General features: G+C 36.0%; 1 protein-coding gene and 1 long non-coding RNA gene across 2 annotated transcripts; one reads left to right on the plus strand and one right to left on the minus strand.

Annotated features, from left to right (window-relative positions):
• Nucleotides 1-201: 201 nt before the first annotated feature.
• On the minus strand, nucleotides 202-1,972 carry LOC105557459. The gene is made up of 3 exons (XR_001008605.1): nucleotides 1,649-1,972; nucleotides 1,377-1,508; nucleotides 202-1,132 (listed from the first exon to the last, which is right to left on the minus strand). It is a non-coding gene; the product is annotated as an uncharacterized LOC105557459 (long non-coding RNA).
• A 6,780-nt stretch (nucleotides 1,973-8,752) lies between these two features.
• Nucleotides 8,753-14,699, plus strand: LOC105557460 (barH-like 2 homeobox protein). The gene is made up of 3 exons (XM_012004707.1): nucleotides 8,753-9,094; nucleotides 12,784-13,123; nucleotides 13,522-14,699. Exons 1-3 carry the CDS (start codon nucleotides 9,025-9,027, stop codon nucleotides 13,787-13,789), a joined length of 678 nt encoding a protein of 225 aa, XP_011860097.1. The 5' UTR covers nucleotides 8,753-9,024; the 3' UTR covers nucleotides 13,790-14,699.
• Nucleotides 14,700-16,671: the final 1,972 nt, after the last annotated feature.

The raw sequence follows: 16,671 nt of genomic DNA on the forward strand, positions 1-16,671 counted from the left end.
AAAATGTCCCGCAAATGTATGTCCTAAAATGCGTTGTTGGTTTTAAAACACAGGGTGTTAAATTTGAGAAAAAAAAATATTAATTTTGAAAAATCACCTACAATTAAAGATATTTTATTCAAATTTGACGTGTATAGACACATTTTCTTATCAATCGAGCGTGCGCATGTGAATAATTATATTACGTTTTTTAAATTTAAAAACGACTTATTGCACCAAAAGAACATAAGAGGCAGTTTTGGTTGAATTTTAGTTCAGGATTTCAAAATGTTGTTGAACTTAAAAGCACAATACCATTCTTTCAGTAAATTATACACATTTTTTTATTTACAGGGTATTTTTCATTTTAATCAATATCTGCAATTTTATAACTGTCTGAAATAAAACCTAATAAATCAAGGCGCTTAATGCTGCCGATAACTACGTTTTACGTGATCTCGTGAGAGCTCGCTAGAGAAGAGCGAGACACTTAGGTTTCTTCACGGGATTCCATGTCATCCGGTAGCCTGGGCATTACCGTAACATAAACGAGCCAATCAAGCACCTTTGTGTCGACAATCGTTCCTTTGATTACTCGGCACTTTGCGCAAAAGCAAGAACGTCGAGTAACTGGTGTGCTCAGCGTCATCCCGTTTCGCGATATCGAGAAAATGAATTATGGAGAGGCGAACACTGAATCTGACGATCCAAAAGTCATGCGTTTCTCATTTCATCCGGCGTATACTTTCAAGAATCCACAAAAAAAAGAAATTACAATTGGGATTAATAACAAACATTCGATAGCCTTGAAAGGTTCTGCGAGATGTGAAATTTGTGTAATCTCGGTGCGCAGCATGCGAGAATCGCGCGTTAATTGTATCCAAATAGCAGAATAGAAATCCACCTCTCGGAGGAAGTTGCCGTTGCGATCGCGAAAATCGCGTATTCACTATGGAAACGTGCTCGCCGAACTCAAAAGTGGCCATGGGGCTAGAGTACGGTTCTATGAGGCACTGAAGAGTCCGCAGTTGTAGGAGGCGAACAAACAGGAGCGCCTTTCAATCGTAATTGGAACCGCAGGGGCCTGACCATCGTCCGTGTTCAAGCACTCCTTTTCCCATAACCATCATTCTTGGAGAGTGTCTCCTTCCCTCTTAAAAAAAAAATAGTCCGTATACAAAATAACGTCGAGTCGCGGCACATATCAAACGATACTTGCGAGAAGACAATACGTTCTAAGATAACGCACCGTTATTTGCGAATATTTAATCACTTGACATCACGACATTATCATTTTTATTGATATATTATGTGATTTCAGATTTAATTTAATGAGTTAGCAACGGAATAGGAAAAGTCATGCTCCGTACAAGTGCATTCGTTTCTAATTAACTTACGAATCCCTATCGATGCGAAGTGGCTTTTAATTACTCTCCCCGCGATGTTTAAAGAATTGATACTTAAATTTGTATACAAAGTAACGTCGAGTTTTAATGCAGATCAAAGGGTATTTGCAACAAGATGGTGCTCTGAAAAGGATAATGCGCTATTATTTGCGAACGTTTAGTCACTTTGCATCGTGACTTTATCATTTTTATTAATATATTATTTGATTTCAGCTTTAGCTGAACAAGTATAAACAATGAAATAGGAAAAGATCATATTTTACACTTTTATTAATTTTGCATAAATGTTCTCCTGAATCCCGATCGATGCGAATTGAAGAGAGAGCGCAAATCACATTTTCCATCACTCCCTTAGCGGTGTTTAAAAAACAATATTTTCACTTAAAACCCGAGGGCTTTGTGTTTTTCCATGAAAGCGGAACAGGCCGGACGATGCCGTTTCATACGGAAACTTCACCTTGGCAGTTATATTCACACGCGCGATCGCACATCAATGGATCTCGCTCGCGCCTGCCGCGATTGTTAACGATTTCGAGATCCTCCACATTGCGACTCCGTGGCCGCCACCCCCCGTTACCGCTTCTGTTCTAAATCGCTCCGGCATGATTCTCCTCGCGGTCCTTTATCTGTATTTAACTAGTCATCAGAATGATACGAGACCGTGCCGTTATTATTTTGAGTACGCCAGACATTGTTTAAGCCTTCGGTCGATCGAGCGTCATATTCACGACATTCATTTCACGTATCTAAAAAATCTGCAACAAAATTTTTTAACCAGATAGTTTCTCTAATTTAGGCGTATATTATATTGTTACTTTATGTTCATAATCAGCGATCTAAAAAAAACTCTTGTTTTTTTTAACTTTTTGAATTTAAGAAACGGTAACTGTTCTCGTGCACCCACTCTTGGACAGAAAAGATATGCAAGGGCATGGGTGAAACATTTTTCATAGTCTACGTTTACGCCAAGTTTGAAAAAATTCGAAATGTATCACTTGGGTAGGCTTACTTGCCAATGTAACACGTTAAAATTTATTGGCTTCTAATCTGCTTATCTGGTCGACCCTCGCGCGATCGCAGAAGTAATTTCTTGCCGACGAAATCCCATTTGTGCAACACAAATGCGCGGAGAAACGAAATGGGATGGAGGGAGAGAAACATTCCCCCCCCCCCCCCCGAGATCTCGAATCCCACGGGGGAGCAAACGTCGCAAATTGCCGATAACGATCAGTCAGCGGGAGAGATGATTCGTAGCTAATTCCATACGGACTGTCCCGCGCTCTTATTATCATTAATTTGCCTTCATCGAGAATGGAATAAATGCGATAAACTGTTTGTACAGTACTCCTGTCACGCGTGTGGTCGCACGAAATCTGTTCATAAAGAAGCGCCTTAAATCACCATAATTATGACGTTTGTAAATCACGCGATTGTTTAGAAATGGTTTCGAGGGCTATTTTATCCTCGACTTAACTTAATTTATTGAAGAGGATTCGACAAAAATACACATACATGTACGATGTGCGATATAAATAACTCGATGGACATGTAAAGTCCCGAAAAATATATGCCAAAATTTGAAAAACACACGGAGATAATGTTCCCTTAACGTTTATCCTGAAAATTATATAATCGTGGAACAACACGACGTTTCAAATAATTTTACGAGAATTTTTTGAAACTTTACCATACATTTCACTAGTAATTATACATTTTATTAGTAAAATGTATGGTAAACTTTCGAAAAACTCTCATAAAGTTTTACAAAAAGCCATGTTGTCCCGCGATAATTCTCAGGATCAATTTTAAGAGAAAATTCTCTCCGTATATTGTTGGTATATTGTTCCTTAAAAAAGTCAATTCTGAAATTTTAGAAATGAGACAGTGTCCGAAAAAGTCATGATTCCGAAATACGAAGAATGAGACAATGTCCTAAAAAATCTAAACCGAGCATATCGAGATAGTGTATGCGGGAAATTTAATAGAGAAAGCAGAAGAAACATTATATCTCATTATCTTAAAATCGCGATCAAGTGAATTTCTTTGCTCCGAGTTGCGCAATTTTCTACAAACTTATACATAAGTTGGAATTATTTATGATAAACAAAGTAGATATGGCGTACCTTTCTGTTTTTATTTAAAAACTGTGTAATGTACACTGACAGAAAAATATATAGTATTTGAAACTATAATTGCACAGTAACATACATATATATGTATATATGTATAGTCAGAAATATCATTTTTATAGTAATTATTACTATAATATTAGTAGTAGCAACCATATAGACACAGTGATGGCAACTATTTAAAAAATTTACTATAAAATATAAGCTTTTAACTATTATTCTGTTAAAATATCCAGGCAATGAATAGTAAATTAGTAAATTATTTTTATACAGTAAATACAATCACAATAATAGTTTTAACTACATTTCTATCACCCACCTTACTAATCACATGGTAAACAAAAGTGAAGTGGTTTCGAATGTCTTCACTAGAGAAACGCGCGGTATAAGACTTTCTCGTAAGAAGAAAACCGTATAAGATGTCATGAATATGGGTAAATTTATACATTTGTATAAGATTACTTATCTTTTCTTTGAAAAAAGAATTCTTGTACTATTCCCAAGGAGAACAGAAAAGTCAAAATAATGTCAATTTGACATCAAATTGATCAAATTTACGTCATACTTTTTTATATTATACATTTTTATGATAATAAGCATTTATACAGTCAAGAAACGTATTACATTTTCTAAATATTAAGAAAAAAAATTTTTTTAAGAAGTCAATATAAAGCCATTTTTAAGTAATCTGAAATTAAGATTTTTAATCATGACCAAAAAATGACGTAAATTTGGTCAATTTGATGTCAAATTGACATTATTTTGACTTTTCTGTTCTCCTTGGGTTCTTTATGAGTGCAAAGTGATGTAACCAATCAACATATTATAGTGAACGCAATGTATACTCGTATATGTATAATAAAAAGCAGGGAACATTACTTCCAATATAAATACGATTTCTTTCTGTCAGTGTAGCCTGGAATATTAAGTTTTGACAATTACTGGCTTCCAAGTCCTCGATTTGACTGTTACGACGGTAGTAGCAGCGATCGACACTGTTATACTCGCGTCGAGACGCCAACTTCGATAGACCCTTTGTTTCTCACAGCCTCGACGATCCTTCTGGCATGTATTTATTCCAGCATTCTTCCCTGGCGCTCTTTTTTTCGCACTCATGAAGAAAGCATCTGGCCGCTTTGTTACCCCTTGAATTAATCTCCCGCATACATTAAGCCTAATGAATTCGGAAACGTGCGCGCCAACCTCGTTTCGCTCCTCCGAAGCCGAAGGGTCTCTCGTTCCTGGGAGCGCGACGCCGTTATTGTCGATGTTGCCTGGCGCCAGTTTTTGCATTGGCGACGGAATGTTACGTTAACATGATACTTTATGCAACGCCACGCGGCATTACACTTGCCAAAAAATTCCAAGATAGAATGAGGAATCTACTCCGGCATCACTAGCTTCACCACTTGCGTCAAGGTGAGCTCGCGTGAGCGATCAGAATTAATTGGTACTTAATTAATGCCCACATACTGGCGTCGCTACAGAAGTAGCTTATTATAAGAAGGAAAGCGTTTGTTATAAGCAAAAGCTATATGAATAAATAAACGGCCATTTGAGTAAATAAACTCACGAGCTATCCAAGATCTTACTAGGTCCAAAAAATTTCAATCGACAACAAAATTATATGTTTCGACCTAATTTAGGCATCTTCAGCAACACACAAAGATATATAGATTTTTAACTTGTAATTTAATATTACGCTGACTGTTGTTCGACCATTTGTCATTGCTTTTTAATTACTATTCCTCTATCAACTTATTTTTATCCTTGGCATTTGTTCTTTACCCGTCACTATTGTAACGTCATCCACATTGTTCCACACGGCTCTATGTGAGTATATACCTTTTCCTCTCTTCTTTCTTTTGGCACTAACTTATTAGGTTTTTATTTTTTGATTGTTACAGCCTTGTCTGTCAGCCGAAAATGTCTAAATACATAGTCCCACAAAAAAAGTTGTCCCGACCTAAGACCAGACAAGTGCATTCTTATGTATTTTGACCCGCTGAATCTGAATCCGAGGTCGTCACGATGTACTTAGACGAGCAACACGCCAAGTTGACACAAGAGTTGAAAAATGCATTAATGTTAACGGTGGAATTTTTGAAAATTTATTATAATTTGTAAAAAATCACTTGAACAATAAATATTAGAAATAGTACGTAGTATTTCTTTATTGTCAGTAATTTTGTAATTGTACATTCAAGTAGCTCTATCTCGGAAACAGTGGGGAATAGGACATATATTCATATGAACATTTTTGCTCAAAATGACCGATACTATCACCTCCCAAAATATTGACATTCCTCCTGAATCACCCTGTATATTGCTGAGGATGACCAAGTTAGGTTAAAACGTATAAATATTTTTGTATGAATTAATAACTGAACTTGAAATTTTAAGGACCTAATGATATCTTTTGATAGCTCTGATAGCTTTGATAGTTGTCTGTTTATATATTAATATAGAATTTGCCAAATATGGTGAAATCTGCGAGACTCGTGTATTTTTATCCATATACGTATCTCTGCAGGGTATTATACGTACAATATCTCTTCTTTCGCTAGTAATGATCGTAGATGGAATCATTGGAATTACTAAAAGTTAAATAAACTTGAAGTGAAGCAGAATAAAATGAATAAAGTTGATTTACTTATTTATTATAGATTATAAGTTTGGCGCAAAAAAAGTGTAGATATACTTTGAATAAAATTGGAAACCGTCATATCGGAAACATCTGTTATGTTCAACATAAGACTACAAAAAGAGGAACTAAATTTTGCCCTTAAGATACGAAGGTACTTGATCGTGCATATTTTTCTATTGGAGAAAAATTGAAAAGCGTTTCCGTTCCTTAAAGAAAAACAATTAAAATAATAAAATATAAGGAAAAAGGGGAAAAGTATTGAGACCAAAAAAAGTTATAAATATGTCATGAGAGTGTAATGCAAATTCAGAATGACCGACTGATGAACAATGGTCAAAATTGACATTAGAAACATCGGGAAGTTTATATACAAAGAATTGCACGTAGTTGCACATATTGAAAGAAAAAGAAAATAACAAAGAAGGAGTTAAATTAAAGACTTGGAAAAAAGCAAAATAAATAGTCAAAATAGTCATATTTAATACTGTTCTTTATATCTACTTTTTTCTGTCATTCTCCCACTTTTTTCAGTGTTTTGTCGGCAATGCTTTCATGACTATATTAGTTTCGAAAAAGTTTCCGTTGAATTGTGAAGCAGGCTTTTAATTGATTAAACAAATAATCGAGAGTCAAATTATTTTCTGCTTTATCTCTACTTATTTTATTTGTCTCGTACGAAATTCGAATAACGCTCGCCGAAGGAACTTGTATATCCATCTTGTTTATTATCAAGTATTTATCGCAAAAATGCTAATAAATTGTTTCTTCGAGTTTCTCTCGCGGAGCATGGTGGTAAGTAAATTAAATTGATTGGTGACTGATTAATTCTGTAAAGATTGATTCTGATTTGACGACCCGAGCGGAAAAAATTTCTATAAATAACTAGAAAAAAATTGACTTGAAATTGAAATTTGTAGAAATTTTCATATCTTCGTTGAAACATTAATTTTTTTGTAAAAATATCTACGAAATAGTACTAGAAATTACAATGTTTTCAAATCAAGAAATCATTGCAAGTACAATGGTATTTCATGAAAATGTACAACTTTGTAAAAATTAGTACAAAACTGTAGTAGTTTTCAAAATTTGAGAAACAACACACTCTTAAAGGATTAAAACATCTCCTTACTTGTAGAATATTACAAAATTTAACAAAAGTGTTCCAATTTTAGCATTTTCGTGTTGATTTTTCTAACACTTTTTACATTTACGTAGAATTTCTTAGATTCTACAATATTATATTTTTTTGTAGAATTTTGTAGAATTATTTCCGGCATGGGACCAAAATAAATTAATAAGATAAAGAGATTAAAAAAATTCTGCGTTTTCTTTTTACAATATCTAATATGTATCTGTACTCGACAATTTCTTTGATTGAGATAGGAAGCGCACAGCCCACACTTATAATCTACAGTTTAATGAGAGTCATTTTGTTTTCGCGTATACTTTCCACGAGACTGTCGACAAGATATTCTTCGGAAATAGAAGATAAGAAATAATTGCATAATGGGAGCGCGTTTTTAGATCGATGGTAGTTTGCTGAGCTGAAAAATGTATATAAATTTCATGCAATAATATTGTTAGGCACAAAGACCTAGCCCGACTGTATAAAGCTTATTTCCACCTGCTTGTACGAAGATATTTTATTTCTATACGGTTTTCAAAAATAAAATTAATCCAGCTCGGTCATTACCGTAAGATAATATTTTTCTCTTCGTGTATTCTTTTGAATTACGTTGTTATATCACTAATAAAACATCTCACACGTAAGTATTCCTTCGTATTCCTTGTGCATCGTATTCCGCGAAGAATACGGTAAAAGATTACAAGTCTCGTGCGCGGTGTGTACGTCTTGGTTTTTTTTATAGCTTATACTAATATTGAATGAGCTGGTTTCTTTCGATTGAACGATTTTAGAATTTATTGTGCCTCGCTCGGAGCCGCGTTTCTCTTGGAGCTTCTCGTAATGAAGCCAACAAGCGCGAGCAACGAGACGACCGAGGCCGACAACACAGCGGAAACTCGGCAAGCATCCGCCTTTCAAGCTCTGAAATCATAGAAACCAACTGTATATCGTACGACTCGCGGAAAAGTTTCACATTCAATTTGTTCCTCCCGTTTCGCAGTAATCGCTCGCGAATGACTTCCTCTCTCCATCTGCATCTGCTGCCGTCTCTTCTCCCGCGTTCCTCCCCAGCCTTCCATCTCAGTCTTCAGTTTCCACCGCCCCTTGCACCTTCACCCGCGTCCACTTAAATCGAAGCATGCACCGAGTTACCGGATCGCGAGGGTGAGAAGGACTGACTGTGGAATTCCCCGACCAATAGCGACGCCGGAGCCTCGTTTTCTCACCCCCGTGTCCTAGTCTCCGCGAACCAATCGGGTAAAGCGTGCCGGTCCCGTGGTGGAGTGAGCATGGCGCTTCCACCCCCAAAATGGCTGCGAAATCGCGCGGGCATTAGGCAGCCCGTTCAAAATAAACAGGCGGATTAATTCGAGGGGGGTCGGCGAGAGGAGGGTACGCGAGCGCGTATCACCCCCTTTCGACTTGCAGATCCTCCAGTACGCGTGTCTCCACCCCCGCGATAGTCGACGGCGGCAATAAGGGTGACGATGGTGTCGGGGTTTAGGGACCAGGTTTCCGGTCAGCCGCGGTGGCCGTCGGCGATGCAGAACGACGTCGAGCGTCCATACGATAGCATGAGAGTCGCGAATTTCCCTGCGAAGGCGCGAGTGCGTTCACGAGATCCGTGCTGAGCTGTCGTCGTTTCGTATTATTGTTGCTTCGATTCTGAGGAGAGTACAATTTCGATTGACAATCGACGGTCGTGGACGTCACGTGTGCGTCGCTTCGCTGACGGCGATGATGCAGGAGCACAAGTCTTTCCTGATCAGAGATCTTCTTGGAGATGTATTGGTCGACCGAGTTCAAGGTATCGTTACCACTCAAAACGTACAGAGCAGTAAGCAGAAATCATGATAAATAACACAAAAAGAAGTTGTCTGGGCCTAAGACCAGACAACCCAGTGAGAAATGATTCGTCGAATCGACATCGATCGACGAATCATTTCTCACTGGGAAGTGTATTCTTATATATTGGGACCCGCTGAATCTGAATCTGAATCCGAGGTCAGAATTGAACAATTGCTAGATATATCGTCCCTAATCTAAAAAAAAACTCATAATTTCACGAAACTGGCATTTTTGGTAGACGTACCCACCCCTCGGTCTGCGGAACTCAAGTAATATGAATATGTTTTTTTTTAGTATTTTGATCCGCTGAATACGAATTCAAGGTCAGAGTTGCACCGTCAGGTCTCAAATCCTTCCTAAACTCAAAAGATGCATTAAAGTTCCCCGACAAACTGCTTCTTGAGCTATTTTCTTGAATACACACATTTTTTTTGTGGGGCTGTGTAATCAACGCGAGATGCTAGATCGATGATATTATTCTAACGCGGTATTGTCGGAATACGGTGATTTATTTTTAATTGCAAGAAGTGATCGAGCTCTTCCGTACGAATCGCGAAAATTACCGTGATTAACAAAATAATTATTGATTTCAAACGCATAGGGTTATATTGTGTCTGTTTTTAAATGTTTAATATATTTATAAGAATATCATATTTCTTATCGCCCCTCGAAAAAGAAACTCGGAAATAAGCACGATTATACTTAAACATTGTCGTCTAATAAGTTAAATGCAATCGGTTGAAAATGACCAAAATATTAATAATTCAAACATGCTCCTGTGTATAAGTAATACATCTTTCCTACTCGATCTTTTAAATAAAGTTTAAAACGGAACATGGCTTTGACTAAACAGAAAATACATAAAATTGTAAATTATTTTGACACATCTGGGAATAACTTTTTCATATACATATAATTATGTGTACCCAAACTTTCTTAAAATTATAAAATCATTCCGTTGTGAGCAAACACCGAACCTGTTTCGATCATGATTTTGATTGGTCGAACCCTACTATCTTACACAAAGAGTCGCATTATAGGAAGAGAGAGATTGCCGAGATGTTTTTCATGAAAAAATGCAATAACACGATCAACCTCCAACAAGACATGGACAATCTTAACTCTATCTACGATAGAATTATTCGTATCTAATTTATTTATTTATTTATGTTTGTGTCTTTCTCGTCCGGATTTTATGTTTTGACGATACGTTGACCGCAACTACCGTTCCCACTCGACAATCTCGGCAGTTTCCCTGTGACTTTATATCTGGACTAGACATTTATGTGTCGGTGCACAGAGTGTTGTAATGATTTTTATTATTCTGATGGTTTTATATATTCAATTTATATGTACTACGACTTGTCTCCTGTAAGTTAATCAATTTTAACTCTTTTCTTTTCTAATCTTCAATTTATTGTTAATAACCACTATTATGTATACGTTTGTAGATGTTTTGCTGCAACAATTGATAAGGTCAGCATAAGTCTTACTTGAAGAGGGCTAGTATTACTGGCCGAAACGTCGTAATCTATTAAATAAAGAGATTTGCCAGCCTAGGTCGTTTATACTCATTGATTATTTGTACATATTATATAATATACATATTAAAATTAAGAAAGATGGATTTTTTACCTTCTACAATGATCTACTCCCTTAATTTTGTGCGAGTAATTACGAAAGTTTTGTTCCACGCCAACATTTCCAAACACGTGACGGATCGTCAGAATTCTCGTTAGAAAGTGGATCCTGTGGTGCGTTTCTATTCTTTAAATGCAGAACCACTGGGGGTGACTAACGCCCTCGGAGGTGGTACCCCATTAAGAACAATTCTACAGATGGCTCGAGATGCCGAAAGATTCGTTAGGACTCGTTAGTCTCGAGGTTTCTATCGAAGGTTATTACCCCCTAGTGCGCCGTTGCGAATCTATTGGCTAATCCTGAGAGGGTGTAGCAGGTTTCGGTAATTGAGATGGTTTGCTCTAACCGAGATCGATCACGATCCATTGAGGTTTGCTGGATTATTGTTTCGGTAATAGACTTTGTTCGACCGGCTGAATCCATTGATTGGATCAGCCAGAAAATAGTTATTAATACCCAGTGAAGGAACGCGTTGGCTCTGATAAATTCCTCTCTGTGTAGGTATACAGTAAACGTAATTATTATATTAGACAGTGATACCTACACATATCAACATATATGTTATTTCTTTATACAGGTAATTAAAAAGTAATTATAACTTCATTTTTTATTTTAATTCGAAAACGACTAATCACATCAAAAAACCATGAGACAAGTTTTATTTTATATATATATATATTAAAAATTGTCTCATGGTATTGTCTCATGGTCTCACATACACACGTCCTTAGTGGATCTACAATAAAAATGTTTCGTCGGTACTGAAAAAAAACTGGTTCTAATAAAAAAAACTTAACCACATTTGAATAAAATATCTCTAGGAGTTTTCTTAAATTTTTCAAAAATTTTTCTCAAATTTAAATTTTAATAACAAAGTACTTAAAGTTATATTTTCATAGAACATTTTCTTCTATAAAATAAGCCAACGAACATGGATATTATTTTCTATGTCTATGGCTAAGGAATATTCTTTTTTGTACTTAAGGCCATTACACGTGCAAAAGTTTCAGTCATAATCGCCAGTCACAATCAAGAACTTTCATAACATAATAAGAATGTTTGACTGTGATTGACTTGGTCGATTTGCTTGTAGCCTTAAGACTACTAAAACTTTTGTAATATGCAACGGTCTTTACTTAGGAAATAATCCTGTATAAATAAATAGAAGAAAATAAAAATTAGTGATACCAATTTAGAAATTTTTTAAATATCATACAGGGTGGCATTTTAACTCAAGACTGCAAAATATCTGGGAAAATAAGCATTGTACGAAAAAATGTTCCAAATAAACCCTCAATATTTTCGAGGGGGCAATTCCATCCCGAAAAAGTTATCCGCCTACTGTTCCCCCTGGAGATGGGGCGGGGGTAACTTTGAAACCTTAAATGAGAACCCCTATTGTATATAGATTCTTTGGAAAATTTCAAGAGGAAAATTCTAAAACAAACATGTCGAAGCTATAATAGTTTTTAAATAATAAGCGATTATATTTCACAAATGACGAGTGATAAAAGTATTCCTATGAATGTCGCCCTTTTCATTTAATTCAAGTAAAACTTTGCAACATTTTGTAACTTGAAAGTGTTGCAGCTGTCAAAGTGGTCGATTAATATCAGTTACCATGAAGGTCGTTACTATGCTAGAAAGGGCGACATTTATGGGTACACTTTAATCATTCGTCACGTCGCCGTACCTGGGCGCGCGAAATCTCAGGCCTATCATTTGTGCAATGTAATGGCTTATTATTTAAAAACTATTATAGCCTCGACATTTTTGTATTAGAATTTTCTTCTTGAAATTTTCTAAAAAATCTATGATTGAAAGGATAACCGGTGGTTTTAGTACACCCTGTATACATATATGTATATGTATATTTATATGTATATTGTCTTAACTTTATTACAAAGAATATATTCTTTTGGATAGCTTAATGCCTAATAATTATTACCTAACTATCGGAAAAGTATTATTTCTGAGAATCTCTAGGTCCCACAAAACATGTTGTAGAAGACTCGGAGGATGATTCGGCGGTCCATTCGGATTCAGAGGACACCATCGATCCTGGCAGCAGCCCTTGCACGCGTCTAGAAAGCCCTCCACCAGCGCTCTCGCCGTCGCCCGGGCCAGCAACCACGTCTGGGAAATCTTGCGGGGTGATCGCCAACAGTGTACCGCCAACCGGTAGGAAACCACGCAGACGACGAACCGCTTTCACTCACGCACAGCTGGCTTACCTCGAGAGGAAGTTCCGCTGTCAAAAATATCTGAGCGTAGCGGACCGCAGCGACGTTGCAGACGCTCTATCGCTCTCGGAGACTCAAGTGAAGACTTGGTACCAAAACCGAAGGTATAGGAAAGTTTATCGTAGAAGAGACTAATTGTAAGATCAAGAGGGAAAGGGGTAGGAAGTATTAAACCGTCGAATGAGATATTAAGAACCGCTCTAGAGTCTAGCAGCTCTAGAGCTGCTAACATATACATATTATCCCTACTTTATTCAGCTAATAAAGGTTACTATAAATGGAGCAGGCAAGCTAAAAGAACATCGAGTTTGGACTTCGACAGAGCTCACTAACAGAAGAGCAGTCGCCTGACAAGCGAAAGGTTTCAGCTTCGAACCCTGATCTAGTCTTCACCTGTCATTTTTCTCGCTCAAAAGTTATGTGCGCTTAGTACCTTTCCGAAGATATAGGTACTCTTATTTATTATTGTGAGCCACGATTTTGCACCACGATTTCGTTGCAGAACAAAGTGGAAGCGACAGAATCAGCTGCGACTGGAGCAGCTGCGTCATCAAGCTACCGTCGAGAAGGACCTTCTGGTACGCAGCGTGAGTCTCCATCATGGCAGCATAGACACTTATTGTTCGCCGTACAATTCGCAAACGCAGACCAGCCATCCGCCACCACCGCCGCCACCGCCGGCACCATCCACCGCTTCCACGGCGGCGTTTCTCTCCACGGCAGCGGCGCTCTTCCGGAATGTCACCTACGTCCACGGCTGCCCCCTCTAACACGCGTAATCCTGAGGATCTCGGGAGCACTTCCGGAAGATGAGGACGAGCGATTTAGCTCGGAGCTCTTTGGAAAAATTTCAACGGACTACTTGTGCCGTGAGTGCTAAGCTAATTCAGTGTTTTCAAACTTTTTGATTCATCTTTCGCTATTTCGGAGTTGTTCCAATTAGTTGGAAAAATTTGTATTAATAAACCGCTTTATACGGTAACCAATGGGTAAGAGAGATGTCTGTACATTAGCGTTTCTTTCTTGCGTTGTACCTTTCTTATAATGTTATGTTTAAAATTTGATCTGGTTTGAGGGTTTTTCTTGTTTAGAGATGAGAGAGACAAATAAATAAATATATATATATATGTATAAACTATATAATTATCCTACGTTAAAGATCATACCGTAAAATTTCAGCGTGTTGAGTGTTACAGACACTTTGCTCGAAAAGTTCTGTAGTCGGAATTTTTCCACATTTCCTCTTACATGCCAGGCGTTAAATGAGGATCAAATAAGGATGTAAATATGTAATTACGGAGTTTCAGAGTAGTTGTAGCAGGTTATCTTTCACATACCGAATTCATTTCAGTGAAATATTCAACATTAATACTTTACGGAAGTTTACGTCTCCCTCAATGAATGGCAGAATTTCCATAACCATACTGTAATAGTGTTGCAACATCGTTATAATATGTCACCAGATATTAATATTGCATTTAGAATAATAAATGAAAAGGGTAGCTGTTTTGTCGAAAGAAAGAGCATGCACTCTGCGACTTGATAATATGCATTAAAACCAGAGGTACACATTTTATTGACAATTAATTATTTAGTGACGAATTTAATTCGTAGATATTTTAGCGTCTTACCCCTAGCGGAAAAAATTTCTATAAATAACTACAAAAAATTGACTTGAAATAGAAATTTTTATATCTTCGTTGAAACATTTATTTTTCTGTAAAAATATCTACAAAATATTAGTACCACAAATTACAATGTTCTCAAATCAAGAAATTATTGCGAGTAATATTTCATGAAAATGTACAATTTTGTAACAATTAGTACAAAACTTTACTGGTTTTGAAAATTTGTGAAACAACAAAATCTTAAAGAATTAAAACATCTGCTTACTTGTAGAATATTACAAAAATTAACAAAAGTGTTTCAATTCTAGCATTTTCATGTTGATTTTCATAACACTTTTAAAATTTACGTAGAATTTCGTAGATTCTGGCAGTTATATTTAATTTTTTTGTAGAATTTTGTAGAATTATTTCCGGCAGGGACAATTAACAGTGTAATCTTGATGTATGGGTGAAAGTAATATTATTAATTATCCAACGTGCAATTCGAACACATATGCGAGGTAAACGGTACTGTCTCTAGTATAATAATTTAGTTAATTATTCCCTGGTGAAAATTTTTCTCGGAATTTTTATATAAATTGGTACACCTTTCAGAAATACTGAGAGAATCTACTTCTTTTCTCAGAATGTTTTATATACGTAAATACTCTGAAATATTATATTTCTAAGATTTCTCATTCTATAATTTTTGAAAAATCTTAATTTTTAAATCTTATAAGATTACGTCTGAAATTATATAGAATGAGAATATTTCAGAATTTATACATATGAAAAATTATAGAAGCGATATAAACTTTCTTGACAGTCCTGAAAAGTGTATTAATTTGTATAAAACATCTGAAAAATATTCTAAAACCCTGCAAAATTCTGAAATTTACATAGAAATTATAAAAATCATGAAAAATTCTGAGAAAAATTGTTACCAGGGTTGTTATTCGTCATTGATAATCTGTCGAAACATTTTTCCGAAAGAAAAAGTTATTTGTAGATAAATAAATTATTATTAAAACCTATGCCTACAAAATCGACCAATATTTTTTTCTACATGCTTGTTGTTAGTTCTTATTTAGATACGCTTGAAAATTTTGCACTTCGATTAAAACTGGCCCGGATAATTTCTAAGGCGAAACGCAAGGCGTTCAAGTGCAATTCATTATTATCTTATATTTTTGTCTTTCTTTTATGAGCGAATAATTTCTTGTAAGTAAAGTGCACACGTGGCAATGGGCACGTGGCCAAGCACGAATAATTGGTTGAAACCGATACATGACGAGTGGTTAGACGGTCCTTATGCGGACTGGAATTGACGTGTGTGGCGGATCTAATTGCATGGAAACAACGAGAGAATATATAACAACTGATGTGATTGCCACGATACCTTTTCGAGTAAGGTACTCGCTCTAATTAAAAAAAGAACAATGTGCAACCAGGTAATCGCTACAAGAATGATTTATTTATTCGGCAAATATTGCTGTAAAAATATTACTATATCCGAAAAATTTATGGAAAATAAATTTGAAAAGATCGAAATTTATACTAAAAGAATTTGCATTCGTCATGCATTTCGATTAAACAATGGCCGGACGTGAAATCATACACTGAGAGAGAAAAATTACAATTACGACAATCTCACTATAATTTATAGTCATTTTAGGAGCCAACCACATTTTTATAATTCTTCCAACTACCCAAGTTATGGTTGACCTAACAATGTATTGTAGTTCTCACAGACACAATATTGGTCCATGGCAACTTATGATATGGTTGTCATAAACCGAAACGAGCTTTTAATTTGGTAAGATATGTACTATAAATATTGCAATAACAACCACAAGTAAAATTTCGAATAACAATATGTAATCGAAAACGTAGAAAAATATTTAACATCGCTACTAAATTTTACTGACTACCGAGACACGTGAGTCCATGAGCTCATCAATTAATTAATTTATTTTAATTTATTCCTACATTTCTTTACTTCTTATTATTTTATCATTTACCTTTATACAGAGTGAGTCACAACA

The sequence above is a fragment of the Vollenhovia emeryi genome, unplaced genomic scaffold (assembly GCF_000949405.1).
Source record: "Vollenhovia emeryi isolate VEMERY1.0 unplaced genomic scaffold, V.emery_V1.0 DF939481.1, whole genome shotgun sequence".
Lineage (NCBI taxonomy): Eukaryota > Metazoa > Arthropoda > Insecta > Hymenoptera > Formicidae > Vollenhovia > Vollenhovia emeryi.

Bases quoted from the DNA above. Each gene is read 5' to 3' on its own strand.
- LOC105557460 (XM_012004707.1), top strand. From the start codon at position 9,025: ATGATGCAGGAGCACAAGTCTTTCCTGATCAGAGATCTTCTTGGAGAT. The intron at 9,095-12,783 runs GTATCGTTACCA...AACATGTTGTAG, and splicing joins ATTGGTCGACCGAGTTCAAG to AAGACTCGGAGGATGATTCG. The intron at 13,124-13,521 runs GTATAGGAAAGT...ATTTCGTTGCAG, and splicing joins ACTTGGTACCAAAACCGAAG to AACAAAGTGGAAGCGACAGA.